The following is a 16,174-nucleotide window of genomic DNA, read 5'->3' as shown; positions in this document are numbered from 1 at the left end:
CTCCCCTGCCCCCCCCCTTTTTTTTTTTTTCTTCAGAAGTTTTGTTCAGCATAACAATGATTGATGTTTACAAATTGGTTTCCACCTTTGTTTTGCCAGTCATAATATGGTATATGTCTCAGGTAGGTTCTGAGAACAGTTATGATCTGACCTTTTTCCTCATTCTCCTTGTTGTTTTACTCATTCGAGTACTGGTCCCCTGTACCCTACCTCTGGTGCTTCAGGTTATAATGTGCTACTCCTTGGTGCTCATAGTAATTGCCCATTCCATCCTGAGATTCAGGTTAAATGTTAGATTTATTAGGTGACCTTAGCTGCAGTGTAGGTTTCACTATAACTACATGTTGTTACAGATGTAGAATATTGTAGTACAGTATATCATTAATGGTCCTACTCTGATATAGGCTTATGATAGGGTAGACAGAAAGGCACTGTGGGAGGTTATGCAGATTTATGGGATAGGAGGAAAGCTTTTGGGACCTGTCAAGAGTTTTTATGAGAGTAGTAGAGCATGTGTCAGGATTAGAAATGGAGAGAGTGAGTGGTTTGAAGTAAAGGTGGGACTTCGTCAAGGATGTGTTATGTCGCCCTGGCTGTTCAACTTATACATGGATGGGGTGGTGCGAGAGGTAAATGCTAGGGTAGTGGGTCAGGGATTGGAGATGGTTAAAGAAAATGGAGAAAAGTGGGAGGTGAGCCAGCTGTTGTTTGCGGACGACACTGCGCTTGTGGCAGGGTCAGAGGAGGGATTGAGGAAGCTGGTGGCAGAGTTTGGGAGAGTATGTGATAGAAGAAAGCTAAAGATAAATGTGGGTAAAAGTAAGGTGATGAGATGTACAAGGGGTGAAAGTGGCAGTAGACTGGAAGTGAACATTAAGGGAGAGCGACTGGAGGAAGTGGATAGTTTTAGATACTTGGGTGCAAGTGTAGCAGGAAAAGGTGGAGTGAAGGTGGAGGTAGAATGTAGATTGAGAGAAGCGAGTAAATGCCTTGGTGGTTTAAAGAGTGTAATGAGGAATAGACATTTGGGAATGGATGCGAAGAGGAGACTGTATGAAGGAGTGATTGTGCCAACAGCACTGTATGGGGCAGAAACGTGGAACATAAGAGAAGAAGAGAGAAGGAGTTTGAATGTGTTTGAGATGAGGTGTCTGAGAAGTATGGTGGGGGTTACTAGGCTGGATAGAGTGAGAAATGAGGAGGTGAGGAGGAGAACAGGGGTGAAAAAGGATTTGGGAGATAGGGTTGATGAAAGAATATTAGGATGGTTTGGACACATGGAAAGAATGAGTGAAGAAAGACTAGTAAAAGAGGTATGGAAGGCAGATGTGGAGGGAGTGAACATGAGGGGACGTCCTAGGATGAGGTGGATGGATGGGGTGAAGGGGGCTTTGGGGAAGAGGGGAATGTCTGTTGAGGAAGGAAGGGAGAGGACGGAAGACAGAGGTGAGTGGAGAATGGTTGTATATGGATGACGTTGTGACTGCATGAGGAGGAGTGGGGGGTGGGGTAGTATGTGTGAGTAAATTTTGACGCAGCCCGAAGGGATTTCTCCCCGTCCTCGCCTTATATGCAAAGGGGGACGGAGAGGGGGGATCGCCGATTAAATGAAGCGGCCTTGCTGTGGATGTACTGTGTCTTGCGACACTGCTTCTGACCCAGGGCGGTGGGCAGGGTGCTGGGATGACCCGTCATCCAGGAGGTGCTCAGATGAGAGGGAGGGTGGGAGGGGTGTGGAGTGTATTTAGGGATGAAATGGGTGGGAGTGTTTTTATGCCTTTCCCTTTTTGGCTACCTCCCTTGGAAGGGGGAAAAAGCCTTGGTATATGTATGTATGTACTCTGATATAGTTCTCACTCATACATGTTGATACAAATGTAGAAAAATGCAGTATACTATTAATGGTACTACTCCGATATAGTACTCACTCATACTGTTTTGTTACAGTTTAACATTTTTTTGTTGTTCCTTTGCTTAATGCAATATTCCTTTTGGATGATGCTCAAATTTTTGGACTCAGTGTTCCTGTGTGTACAAACATTTCAGTAATATTAGCAAAACTGTAACAATGTTTATGTGTCATATGTGTACTGACTGGTATTACTCATGAGTGTCTCTGGTCCCCTCAACCCCCTATGTATGTTGTCCATGTGACTTAGTGTAGAATAATAACCTGATGAGGACCACAATGGAAATAAGTGTACATGATTTTTGTATTATCCTCGGCAATTTACATTTATTATTTCGAACTATGTGTTCTTGTCATTATTTGCACTTCATGTACATTGATTCATTGCCAAATAAAGACTATCTATCTATCTATCTATCTATAAGAGATTTGAAAAAGAATAGCTTCCCACATAGAGTGATTGATATCTGGAACAAACTAAATGGAGAAAGAATGAGTGCCAAGACCATACAAGATTTTAAGAATAAATTGGATATGGAGAGATATGAAAACAGGTCACTATGAGGATAGCTCTTGTCCCATAAAATACAACTACATAAATACATAGGTTTGGAAGTGGGCACTACACCTGAATGTATAACAGTTGGCCAATATAGCTTTGCCAGTTTGCTCACACCACTGAGTTTGGGATGTTGCAGGTCAGCAGCTAAGTCCAGTGAGCTGTCAGATACATACATACATACATACATATACCAAGGCTTTTTCCCCCTTAGTAGGGAGGTAGCCAAAAAGGAAAAGGCATAAAATCATCCCCACCCATTCCATCCCTGAATACACTCCACACCCCTCCACCCTCCCTCTTATCTTAGCACCTCCTTGATGACGGGTCATCCCTGCACCTTGTCCACTGCCCTGGGTCAGAAGCAGTGTCGCAAGACACAGCACATCCACAGCAAGGCCGCTTCATTAAATCGGAAAACCCCCCTCTCCGTCCCCCCATGCATAAAAGAAGACGGGGAGAAATCCCTTCGGGCTGCATCAAATTTGCTCACACATACTACCTCACCCCCCACCCCCCTGCCCATTCCACCTCATGCATTACAACATCATCCATATACAACCATTCTCCATTCACCCCTGTCTTCTGTCCTCTCCCATCCTTCTTCAACAGACATTCCCCTCTTCCCCAAAGCCCCCTTCACCCCATCCATCCACCTCATCCTAGGACGTCCCCTCATGTTCACTCCCTCCACATCTGCCTTCCATACCTCTTTTACTAGTCTTTCTTCACTCATTCTTTCCATGTGTCCAAACCATCCTAATACGCGTTCATCAACCCTATCTCCCAACTCCCTTTCCACCCCTGTTCTTCTCCTCACCTCCTCATTTCTTACTCTATCCAGCCTAGTAACCCCCATCATACTTCTCAGACACCTCATCTCAAACACATTCAAACTCCTTCTCTCTTCTTCTCTTATGTTCCATGTTTCTGTCCCATACAGTGCTGTTGGCACAATCACTCCTTCATACAGTCTCCTCTTCGCATCCATTCCCAAATGTCTATTCCTCATTACACTTTTTAATCCACCAAGGCATTTACTCGCTTCTCTCAATCTACATTCTACCTCCACCTTCACTCCACCTTTTCCTGCCACATTTGCACCCAAGTATCTAAAACTATCCACATCCTCCAGTTGCTCTCCCTTAATGCTCACTTCCAGTCTACTGCCACTTTCACCCCTTGTACATCTCATCACCTTACTTTTACCCACATTTATCTTTAGCTTTCTTCTATCACACACTCTCCCAAACTCTGTCACCAACTGCCTTAGTCCCTCCTCCGATTCTGCCACAAGCGCAGTGTTGTCAGCAAACAACAGCTGGCTCACCTCCCACTTTTCTCCATTTTCTTTAACCATCTCCAATCCCTGACCCACTACCCTTGCATTTACCTCTTGCACTACCCAATCCATGTATAGGTTGAACAACCAGGGCGACATAACGCATCTTTGATGAAGTCCCACCTTTACCTCAAACCACTCACTCTCTCCATTTCTTATCCTGACACAAGCTCTACTACTCTCATAAAAACTCTTGACAGCTCCTAGAAGTTTTCCTCCTATCCCATATATCTGCATAACCTCCCACAGTGCCTTTCTGTCTACCCTATCATTAGCCTTTTCCAGATCCATAAAAGCCCAAAAAACATCCTTCCCCTTTCCTATAGCTTTCTCACATATTTGTCTTACCACAAAGATCTGATCTACACAACCTCTACCCGTCCTAAATCCACACTGTTCCTCACCAATTACTCCCTCTGTTCCTCTCCTAATCCTCTCAATCAAGATCCTCCCATAAGCCTTCCCAACTACACTTAACAAGCTAATCCCCCTGAAACAACTACATTCACACTTGTCCCCTTTTCCCTTGTAAAGTGGAACTATACAACTATACAGGCACTCCTCCAGTCCCCCGGCTACCATCTCTCCAGCAAATATTAAATAACCTCACCAGCCAGTCCACCATCAGTGTACCTCCTTTTTTTAGACATTCTGTATGGCATCCATCCAGACCAGATGCCTTACCTGCTTTCATCATCTTAACAACTGCCTTCACTTCATCCTTCCTTATTTCTCCTCCATTTTCCTCACTCATCACTCTCATTTACTTCGCATTTCCCACTGCAACTATCTTTCCCTCCCTATCCTCCTTCACATTTAGCAACTCCCTAAAATATTCTGCCTATCTTCCCCTTACTGCCTTCTCTTCCATTATCATCTCTCCATCTGCACCTTTTACCTTTTCTTCTCTACTTGATTCGCCTCCTCTTCCTCTCTTAATTTTTTTCCAAAACTCCATATTTATTTTCCCATCTATTGTAGCCCCAGAGGCTACAGAAAGAACTTTAATAAAAAAGGAACAACGTAAGAAAGAAACCCAAACTAACAGAACATGAAAAAGACTAAAGCTGAAGGAGGAGTGGGAGGGAGTAAAGGATAGAGCAGAGATGGGTGTGGAGGAGGAATGGGGATGGTTCAAGGAGGGAGTCTTAAAGTGTGCAAGGATGGTGTGTGGAACAAGAAGGACAGGGGGAAATAGAAGAAAGGGTAGTGAATGGTGGGATGAGGAAACAAAGAAGGTTGTAGAAGAGAAGATGCGAGCATTCACAGATTGGTTACAAAAGAGGACAGGGGAGTCATATGAGACGTACAAAGAAAAGAAAAGAGAAGTAAAGCAAAAGGTAAAGGAGGCAAAGAGGAGAGCAGATGTGAAATGGGGTAGGAGTATGACAGAAAATTTTGAAAGTAATAAAAAGATGTTTTGGAAAGAAATTAAGAGAGGAAGAGGAGGCGAATCAAGTAGGGAAGAAAAGGTAAAAGGTACAGATGGAGAGATGATAATGGAAGAGATGGCAGTGAGGGGAAGATGGGCAGAATATTTTAGGGAGTTGCTGAATGTGAAGGAGGAAAGGGAAGGAAAGATAGCTGCAGTGGGAAATGCGAAGAAAATGAGAGTGATGAGTGAGGAGAATGGAGGAGAAATAAGGAAGGATGAGGTGAAGGCAGTTGTAAAGATGATGAAAGCAGGTAAGGCACCTGGTCTGGATGGATGCCATGCAGAATGTCTGAAAAAGGGAGGTTCAGTGATGGTGGACTGGTTGGTGAGGTTATTTAATGTTTGCTGGAGAGAGGGTAGAGTACCGGAGGACTGGAGTAGTGCCTGTATAGTTCCTCTTTATAAGGGAAAAGGGGACAAGTGTGAATGTAGTAATTTCAGAGGGATTAGCTCGTTGAGTGTAGTTGGGAAGGCTTATGGGAGGATCTTAATTGAGAGGATTAGGAGAGGAACAGAAGGAGTAATTGGTGAGGAACAGTGTGGATTTAGGACGGGTAGAGGTTGTGTAGATCAGATCTTTGTGGTAAGACAGATATGTGAGAAAGCTATAGGAAAGGGGAAGGATGTTTTTTGGGCTTTTATGGATCTGGAAAAGGCTTATGATAGGGTAGACAGAAAGGCACTGTGGGAGGTTATGCAGATTTATGGGATAGGAGGAAAGCTTTTGGGAGCTGTCAAGAGTTTTTATGAGAGTAGTAGAGCATGTGTTAGGATTAGAAATGGAGAGAGTGAGTGGTTTGAAGTAAAGGTGGGACTTCGTCAAGGATGCGTTATGTCGCCCTGGCTGTTCAACTTATACATGGATGGGGTGGTGCGAGAGGTGAATGCTAGGGTAGCGAGTCAGGGATTGGAGATGGTTAAAGAAAATGGAGAAAAGTGGGAGGTGAGCCAGCTGTTGTTTGCGGACGACACTGCGCTTGTGGCAGGGTCAGAGGAGGGATTGAGGAAGCTGGTGGCAGAGTTTGGGAGAGTATGTGATAGAAGAAAGCTAAAGATAAATGTGGGTAAAAGTAAGGTGATGAGATGTACAAGGGGTGAAAATGGCATTAGACTGGAAGTGAACATTAAGGGAGAGCGACTGGAGGAAGTGGATAGTTTTAGATACTTGGGTGCAAGTGTAGCAGGAAAAGGTGGAGGTAGAATGTAGATTGAGAGAAGCGAGTAAATGCCTTGGTGGTTTAAAGAGTGTAATGAGGAATAGATATTTGGGAATGGATGCGAAGAGGAGACTGTATGAAGGAGTGATTGTGCCAACAGCACTGTACGGGGCAGAAACGTGGAACATAAGAGAAGAAGAGAGAAGGAGTTTGAATGTGTTTGAGATGAGGTGTCTGAGAAGTATGGTGGGGGTTACTAGGCTGGATAGAGTGAGAAATGAGGAGGTGAGGAGGAGAACAGGGGTGAAAAAGGATTTGGGAGATAGGGTTGATGAAAGAATATTAGGATGGTTTGGACACATGGAAAGAATGAGTGAAGAAAGACTAGTAAAAGAGGTATGGAAGGCAGATGTGGAGGGAGTGAACATGAGGGGACGTCCTAGGATGAGGTGGATGGATGGGGTGAAGGGGGCTTTGGGAAAGAGGGGAATGTCTGTTGAGGAAGGAAGGGAGAGGACGGAAGACAGAGGTGAGTGGAGAATGGTTGTATATGGATGATGTTGTGACTGCATGAGGAGGAATGGGCGGGGGGGTGGGGGGTGGGGTAGTATGTGTGAGTAAATTTTGACGCAGCCCGAAGGGATTTCTCCCCGTCCTTGCCTTATATGCAAAGGGGGACGGAGAGGGGGGGTCGCCGATTAAATGAAGCGGCCTTGCTGTGGATGTACTGTGTCTTGCGACACTGCTTCTGACCCAGGGCGGTGGGCAGGGTGCTGGGATGACCCGTCATCCAGGAGGTGCTCAGATGAGAGGAAGGGTGGGAGGGGTGTGGAGTGTATTTAGGGATGAAATGGGTGGGAGTGTTTTTATGCCTTTCCCTTTTTGGCTACCTCCCTTGGAAGGGGGAAAAAGCCTTGGTATATGTATGTATGTATTCCAAACCAAATTGATAACAAACAAAATGGAAACTGGGAAAAATTAACAAGCAAAATAGAAGGAAAGATTGACAGTGGTAAAATGTGGAGAACTTTAAAAACCATCTAAAACTTGAAATTGAATCTCTCATCCATGAAGTAGTTGGTGCAACACAAGATAAAATACACCAAAACAATAATCCAATGTCATCAACAAGTGTATCTCATATCAGAAAATGGGAAAATAATGAAAAAAATATGGCAGATCAAAACAAAATGAAGCCAACCCCTCCTTTCCATAGTAAAGACACAGAAGGGGCCATAAACAGAACTCGAGAAAGACTGAAGCAATTAAACAGTAACATTCCAAACCAAATTAAAAACAAACAAAAAGGAAACTGAGAAAAATTAACAAGCAAAATAGAAGGAAAAATTAACACTGATAAAATGTGGAGAACTGTAAAAACCATCAAAAACTCAAAGTTGAATCCCCCCCATCCATGAAGTATTTGGTGCAACACAAGATAAAATACACCAAAACAGTAATGCAATGTCATCAACAAGCATTTCTCTAAAGCTAGCTTTAAGTCCTCCATATCAGAAAACAGGAAAATAATGAAAAAAATGTGGCAGATCAAAACAGAAAATAAAGCCAATCCCTCTTTCCATAGTGAAGACACATAAGGGGCCATAAACTAAAAGACTCCAAAGCTGAAAGTCCCGACAAGATTTCAAACATCCACCTCAAGCACCTTGGCCAAACTACTATAAGAACCCTAACATATGTTTTCAATACTCCAGGCCTAATAACATAACAAACATCTATAAGAGATCTAATACATTACTTATTTTAAAGCAGACAGACAAAGGGCTCAGTTCAGTGCAATATGTGCAAAAACTGGGCCCACCTCACTTGTACAACACTTGCTGACACAACCCAATACACAAACACTTGGACATGTTCTACCTGCCCTCCAGTAGCCCCAATCCCACCTCCCCAACCACAGCCAACACCCTTACCCACTCCCAATTTCCCTTTGCCCTTACCCCCGATTAGTACTCCCCTTCCTTTGTCCCCGATCTCTCCTTTCCCCCCCTCTGACCCAGATCCTACACCTTCCCCACTACCACCCCAACCTCAACCCCAAACGGCAACATACAACACATACAAAACACACAACATCAACATATTACAACACAACATTGACGGTATTAACACTAAAAAACATGAACTTGAACACTTTCTTAAACAACACAACATACACATTGCAATTCTACAAGAAACAAAATTAAGACACTCACACAAAACACCATCATTTCATAATTACACCACCATCAGACAAGACCGGACTGACGGCAATGGCGGTGGACTCATCACCCTGATCCACCATTCCATCTGTTTTGTGGACACAAGTGCCACAACCAAAATTCTCCTCCCTACCACAGATAACACAACAGAAACCCAATCCATTCGTATCCGCACAGGTAACAATTCAACACTAACAATAGTTAACATGTACATTCCCCCCCAATCATCCCCCACAGTTCCAAACACCTTCAGACCTCAACTCAGCCAACTAACCTCAATCCCCAACCTGATCATGGGTGGTGACTTCAACGCCAAGTCGTCTGCCTGGTTTGTCGACAACCCTGACACAGACAGAGGGCGTGATATACAGACTCAATTCGACTCATTGACTATCATGAACAACACACATAATCATACACATATCCCATACCAAGCCCTCTACACTCCCTCCTCTCCTGATATCACCTTTTGCTCCCCCTGCCTAACCCCAACAACATCATGGAGAGTGGTCGGAGCCCTTGGTTCTGACCACCTTCCAATCATCATCACCACCAAAACAAGATGCACCCCAGCTGGCCACAGACACACTTACACCAATTACAAGAGAGCTAACTGGGAAGCCTTTACTGAAGAGACAGAACAACATTTTGAAACACTTAACAGTACACCAATCACAAACATAAACAATGCTGTGCACGCTTTTAATACAATCATACAAAACGCAGACAAGAGATACATCCCTAGAGGCAACAGAAAATCACACAACCCCAACTTCACACCAGAAATCCAAGGCCTCATCAGACAACGTGACACACTTAAACACGATACCCCCACACCTATCCCTCAAAACATAGCAGACCAAATACAAACACTAAACACTGTGATTGCCAATAAAATACATGAACAAAAAACACAAAATTGGCAAAACTTTATCAATACACTTGATCACAAAATAAACACCAGCAAATTGTACAAAACACTCAACAGCATTACACTATCCAACACTAACACTACACGCTCTCACGCAGCAATAATCACAACAACAGATAATCTACCCTCAAACAGACAACAAGCAAACGCACTCATACGTCATTTTGCACAGACGAGCCATCTTACATCTCACCCTGACGACCGACGCACCATTCGACGTAAGAAAGACTTTCCCACAGACTCAGACTATACACCCTTCATAGACAGTCAGACAAAACTCATAATGCATAGTCTCAAGCACTCATCTGCCTGTGGCCCTGATAACATAAGCAACATCCACCTAAAACACATTGGACCACAAGGTATACACGCACTCACAAACATTGCAAACTACAGCTATTCACACAACACTATACCCGACATCTGGAAGCATGGTAAAATAATCACCATTCCAAAACCGAACAAAGACCCAACAATCCCAACATCGCACCGCCCAATCACACTTCTCTGCACCCCCTCTAAAGTCATTGAACGCCTAATACTTAAACTTGTCACACCATATATTCCCCTTGCTGACTCACAACACGGTTTTAGGCCACTACACTCCACAAACACTCTTCTGACAAACCTCACACAAAGAATTTTAGATGGCATCAATTCAGATAGGCCCCACCACAGAACACTTCTTATAACATTGGACATTAGTAAAGCTTTTGATGCTATCCCCCGCCACAACCTAACAAATAAAATATATAACACAGACATGCACAATAACACCAAAAGATGGTTGGCCAATTATCTGGCAGGCAGGAATGCTCATGTGTCATATAATGGCCAATCATCGCACATCAGAAACATTAAGAACGGAGTACCACAGGGCTCAGTTCTATCCCCCACATTATTTAATCTATACATGCATGACTTACCCACGCCAGACACCTCAGAAATACAAATCTCTTCCTACGCAGACGACATAACAATCACATGCACACATCGTAACACAGACAAAGCCGCAGAAATAATCCAGCCTTACCTTGACACACTCAACACATGGTTCATCACAAACAGACTCAAAATAGCTCCAACCAAATCTACAGCAACACTTCTCACCAACTGGACAAAAGAACACAAATACATACCTCATCTCTACATCAACAACACTCTAATACCACACACACAAACACACCGAAAATTCTTGGTGTAACATACGATACATCCATGTCTTTCAAACAACACCTCACAAACATAAAAAACAAATGCACACCTAGACTTAACGCACTTAAGTCAATCACTGGAACAACATTTGGACAAAACAAAGAAACTAATATAACAATATACAAACAATGCATACGCTCAGTGATGAATTATGCGAGTCCTGCATGGGCTCCTAATCTCAGTGAGACACACCACAACACCCTTCAAATCATACAAAACAAAGCCCTAAAAACAATTACAGGCTGCACAAATACATCACCTACAGACCATTTACACCATGAAACAAAAGTCCTCAAAGTCAAGGACCACCTCGACATGAGAGGCACACAAACACTTGCCGCAGCCACCACAAACACATCACACCCGCTACACTACATAGCAGAACACCCACACACACCAAGAAACATTAAAACTACACCCAAAGACCTTTATTACACACAGATACTCTCTTCTCTTCCTCCACAACCACCAAATACCAGCCTCCGGAAACATATTCATAATCATATCACTCACCGCTCCATTAACACACTGAAAGACAACACACTGCTGCATGCCAGACCCCCTGATATCCACCCTTCTGAATCCTCTCTCCCACGAAAGGACAGAGTCCACTTGGCCAGACTGCGATGCGGTCACCACCCAGCACTTCTAAGCTACCAGAAGAGGCTGGATGACCGTGTTGTGAACAGCTGCCCAGGATGTAACACTTCACCCCATACCATACAACACATAATGGAAGACTGCATTATACACAATCATGCACGCAAACAACACAACATACACTCTATAAAGGATTTGTGGGAAAACCCAGTTTCGGCTGTGGCCTTCCTTGGGGAGACGGGACTGCTCGGACAGACAGTCTAGGGAACGACAACAACAACAACAACTCCTCTGAATAAACATGGTTTTAAGGAAGGCCAGGGGTAATAGATTGATTGATTTATTTTTTTTTTTCCCCAGTTTTCATTCTTGCTTATTAGCTTTGTGATATCTTTCTTTAGTTTCTGGTAACAGGCCTAGACAGTGTCTTACAGAACAGTCTCTGGTTTGGTCTTGGCAATAGGCAGTAAATGCCCTAGATGCAACCATCACACAGAAGATACATAGCACTCTATGTCACACTGTCATACATTCTCTCAACCCAGACAACACCATAAACTGATATGTGGGGTGAATTAGTGACTATGACCAGTGTGCTGAGGGCTGCAAGTCTCTTGGAAGAGAATAGGACAACAGATTAATTGATGGACCATTGTACTGAGTTGTTCCTATCTGGACATGGATAATTTCTTGTTTTCTTTTTAGGATTCACTACAATACTATTCTTGATGCAAAGAAAATTATCTTCATATTGTATTTTATTTCATCATTATTAATGTTTTCCAGCACAATTTCATGTGATCTTTTCCTTGGTATTATACATTGCATATTTTCTTTCACAGCCTCTTCATGGAAGAATTTGTGGAGTATATAGAAAGAACTCCCAAAGCCAGACATGCAACAAGATGGAAAAACTACCTACGGTCTTTGCCACTGCCACTGTCAGAATGCAAAGCTCCTCGGACATGGCAGTCAGCCTATACAAAAAAAAATATAAATTCAGCTCTCTCACATGCACAGATGGTAGCCTATAATGAAAAAATTGTAAGTTGTTAGTGATGTTTGTAAACCTGTTTGAAATAAGTTTTGCAAAGATTCAGGTCTTGTGTGAGAAAATTATGAAGCTTTCTCATGGTCATTGCTGTTTTAAGATTTGAAGTAACATTAGTGGCAGCATTGTTAGAAATACATCATTAGTAATTGTTTTTGGTAATATTCCTAAAGGTAGTGTATATTTAATATTCCTAAAGGTAGTGTATATTTACTTATCTCTACAGAATATATGTGGTGCACTAAATGTGACAGCAGTGAGCTCTGGCTTTTGTCTTGGAAGCTGTAATTGGCTCATATGTTCTGATCATGAAAAGGTGAGCAGGAGTTTATCAATTCTTACAGTATGTATTTACCTAGTTGTATTATATGGGAAGGGAGCTATGCTCATGGTGACCCATCTTTGTATCTTTCAGCATCAAGTTTTTTCTTAAAATCTTGAATAGTGTATGCACACACTGTTTTTTTATCTAATTTATTCCAGGTATCCACCACTCTGTAGGATGCTATTCTTTTTCAGATCTCTTCTATAATTATCCTTTTTGAGTTCTTTTCATGTCCTCTTGTTTTTCCGTTGTCCCATTTTAATAAATCATCTCTACAGGTCGAGTCCCAATTATCCGGTCTCGGATATTCTGAAATCCCGGAAATTCCGTAAAAAATCACTGTTAAATCGATAATCCGTATAAATCCGCAAAATCTGTGTAAATATCCATAAAAAATCACTGCTAAATCATTAATCCGTACACTATCCTGCAAAATCCATAAAAAATCCGTAGAAAAATCAGCAGTTTAACGTTTATTCATTGTACTGTACTGAAAAAAGTCAGACTGTACCATACCGATGGGTGTTTATGTTTACAGTTAACATTCCTGCCACAAGTTTGCACTGTCATTCATCTAGCTACTGATGTGGGGGACACTGTAGCAGACATTTTGAATTATGCAAGAGAACTCAACAGTGAGGTTACAAGGAGTCTAAATAAGGAAAACTTAAATGAATGGATGGAAGTAGACGCTGATGTTCTACTCGCTCACCAGCTGTCAAATGAAGAAATTGTTAGGATGGTAGCAACTCCTGATGGAGGAAATGAAAGCAGTGATGAAGAAGTAGATGATGGCACTGTACAAGCTGAGGATAAGATTTCCCTGGATGAAACCATGGAACTCATGGAGAAATTTATTGCTGCACTTGAGCAACGGCCATTTATATCTGAGCAAGAAATTATGTGGATTTACAACCTCCAAGGAAAACTCATCAAAGAGAAGCCCAAATACATGAAACAACGGTCATATCAAGTAGTATGTTTCCCCACAGTTCTTCACCCTTTACTGTCATTTCTTCCCAACATGTTTCATTTGAGTTAAAATCACCCATAATTACTATATTTCCTCTTTCAGTAAATTAGTTAATTCATATTTTATGTCTTCCAACAGTTTGGAATGATCGCTTTCTGTCCAGAACTGTGTTTTGGGGGGGCATGTGCACTATTACAAATCTTCTTCTCATGTAACTGTTTTCAAATTTTATCATAATTGATTCCACATTGTTTTTTTCCTTCTGTTATCTTTGTCACATTTAAGTCTTTCTTAGTCAAAAATAATACTCCCCCACTCTGTTTTTCCTTTCTATTTTTCATCCAATGATTGTATAGACCTTGTCCCACAGTATTTGGTGGTAGAGGACTTTTTAATTTCATTTCTACAATTCCCATTATGTCTGGTTTTTCTAATGCCAGATAGTCATTTAATTCATTCAGTCCTGAAATCATTCCATCTATGTTGGTATAAGGTATCTTTAATTTTTTTCCTTTTTTGTCCTTTTCTGTCTACTTTGTTTCCTTTTTCTTGATATACCATGTTCTTAGCCTCAGGCCCACCACTCTCTGTCTCAAAAAAAAAGTCTTTTTAATATTGGTTCTCTTTTAATTTTTTTTCATTTGCTTCATTTCTAAGTTCCTTTTCTTTCTCTTTTTCTTCATCACTCATTTATTTTTTTATCCATACATTTTTATAATGTTCACTATTTGCTAATTTTGTTATTCTAGGTAGTACTTCCTCTGCTATCACTTGAGACCTAAGTTTTACTTTTAGTGGCCCATATTGTTTTTCTTTTGAGTATTTTTGTATTCTATATGTTTCCTTATTTCTTTATCTATATTCTGTCCCTCTTGAATCTCTTCTCAGAATTTCTTTAGTGATCTCTTTCTCCTCTTTTTCTCTGATATCTATGAACATCATGTTTCTCTTTAACACCATAGCTTACAATGCATCTTTTTCTTATCCATAGTGTCTCTGACCAAATTTCCTTTCTCATTAATTACTTTAATTACCGTTTCCTTAGCATTTTCCTTGACGTTTTACTCTACTATTTTTTCAAAAGATAATTTTTTATTTTCCTGTTCTTTCCACTATTTCTTTATTTCTTGGGAATCATTTTCTTTGATCTCTTCCACTTTCTCAGTCACTGCCTGTATTTGATCTTTCATTTCTTTTTTAAAAGCCTCATTTTTATTTATATCTTCATTTTTCAATCTTTCTTTTTCTCCCTTGATCATATTTAGTTCCTTTTTCAAATCATCAAGCTCATTTGCTATTCTTAACAGGGCTATCTCTTTATACATCACCCTATGCTCACTTTTTAGTTTAATTATTTCATTAATAAATCATTGATCTATTTCTCACTATATTTTTATACCTGGGCTCTCTATCTAATTCTATCCCTGTATTCATAATTCCACCCTCTCTGTCAAAACTGGAAAATAATTTTTTTTCAAACCTTTGGTACCTCTTCGGGGTTTCATTCAGGCATGTTGTTTTGGGGATCACCACCAGTGGTGATTCCACCCTACTCTGTCCAGGCATCTCTTTATTGGTTCTTTATTCCTTAAATTGCTGTTATTTTCTTCCATTCATAGAGTAACTGATACCAAGAAAAAATGAATAATAAAGACTCAAAGACTATTGCATTTTGGTCACTCTAGTACACTTCTCCCTTCCCACTTTAGTAAACACAACTAGTGCCGTTTTCAAATTCATCTGTCAATGAAGCGCTGCTTAGTGCTTCGGAGCTCCTTTTTGTACGTCCTACTTCAGCTGTTGCTGTAGCACTGTATGGAGCAGAAACATGGAACATAAGAGAGGAGGAGTTTGAATGTATTTACCTAGTTGTATTATATGGGAAGGGAGCTATGCTCATGGTGGCCCATTTTTGTATCTTTCAGCATCAAGTTTTCTCTTAAGAGATTGAATAGTGTTTGCACACACTGTTTCCTTATCTAATTTATTCCAGGTATCCACTGCTCTATGTAGGAAGCTATTCTTTTTCAGATATCTTTTGTAATTATCCTTTTTGAGTTTCTTTTCATGTCCTATTTTTTTCCCATTGTCACATTTTAATAAATCATTCCTATCAAGGATTTCCATTACTTTCATGATTCTGTAGTCAGTAAATCTCCTCTTTCTCTTCTCTGCTCCAGTGTTGGTAGTTCCAATTCGGATAATCTTGGTTCGTATGTTAATTTGGAAAGAGCTGGTACCAACTTTGTCATTGCTCTTTGTATTCTTTCTAATTTCTTTATATTCTTTTTAGCACTGGGTGTCTATAGTGTTGCTGCATACTCCAGTTTTGGTCTTATTACATACATACATATACAAAGGCTTTTTCCCCCTTACAAGGGAGGTAGCCAAAAAGGAAAAGGCATAAAATCATTCCCACCCATTTCATCCCTGGATACACTCCACACCCCTCCCA

General features: G+C 41.3%; 1 protein-coding gene across 3 annotated transcripts in view; it reads left to right on the top strand.

The window, feature by feature from the left end:
* The window catches only part of IntS9 (integrator complex subunit 9), a 186,163-nt gene that overhangs the window by 80,678 nt on the left and 89,311 nt on the right, over window positions 1–16,174 (top strand). For all 3 annotated transcript variants that reach the window (XM_076189262.1, XM_076189260.1, XM_076189261.1), the window contains 2 exons: window positions 12,213–12,414; window positions 12,648–12,737. In XM_076189262.1, coding sequence (XP_076045377.1) covers window positions 12,213–12,414; window positions 12,648–12,737 — 292 coding nt within the window. The remainder of the gene's footprint in view (window positions 1–12,212; window positions 12,415–12,647; window positions 12,738–16,174) is intronic.

Source organism: Oratosquilla oratoria, chromosome 8 (genome assembly GCF_046742065.1).
Source record: "Oratosquilla oratoria isolate Oo_2021 chromosome 8, ASM4674206v1, whole genome shotgun sequence".
In the NCBI taxonomy this organism is placed as follows: domain Eukaryota; kingdom Metazoa; phylum Arthropoda; class Malacostraca; order Stomatopoda; family Squillidae; genus Oratosquilla; species Oratosquilla oratoria.
Note: the sequence above shows the minus strand (reverse complement) of the source record. Positions and strands in the feature narration are given on the sequence as shown.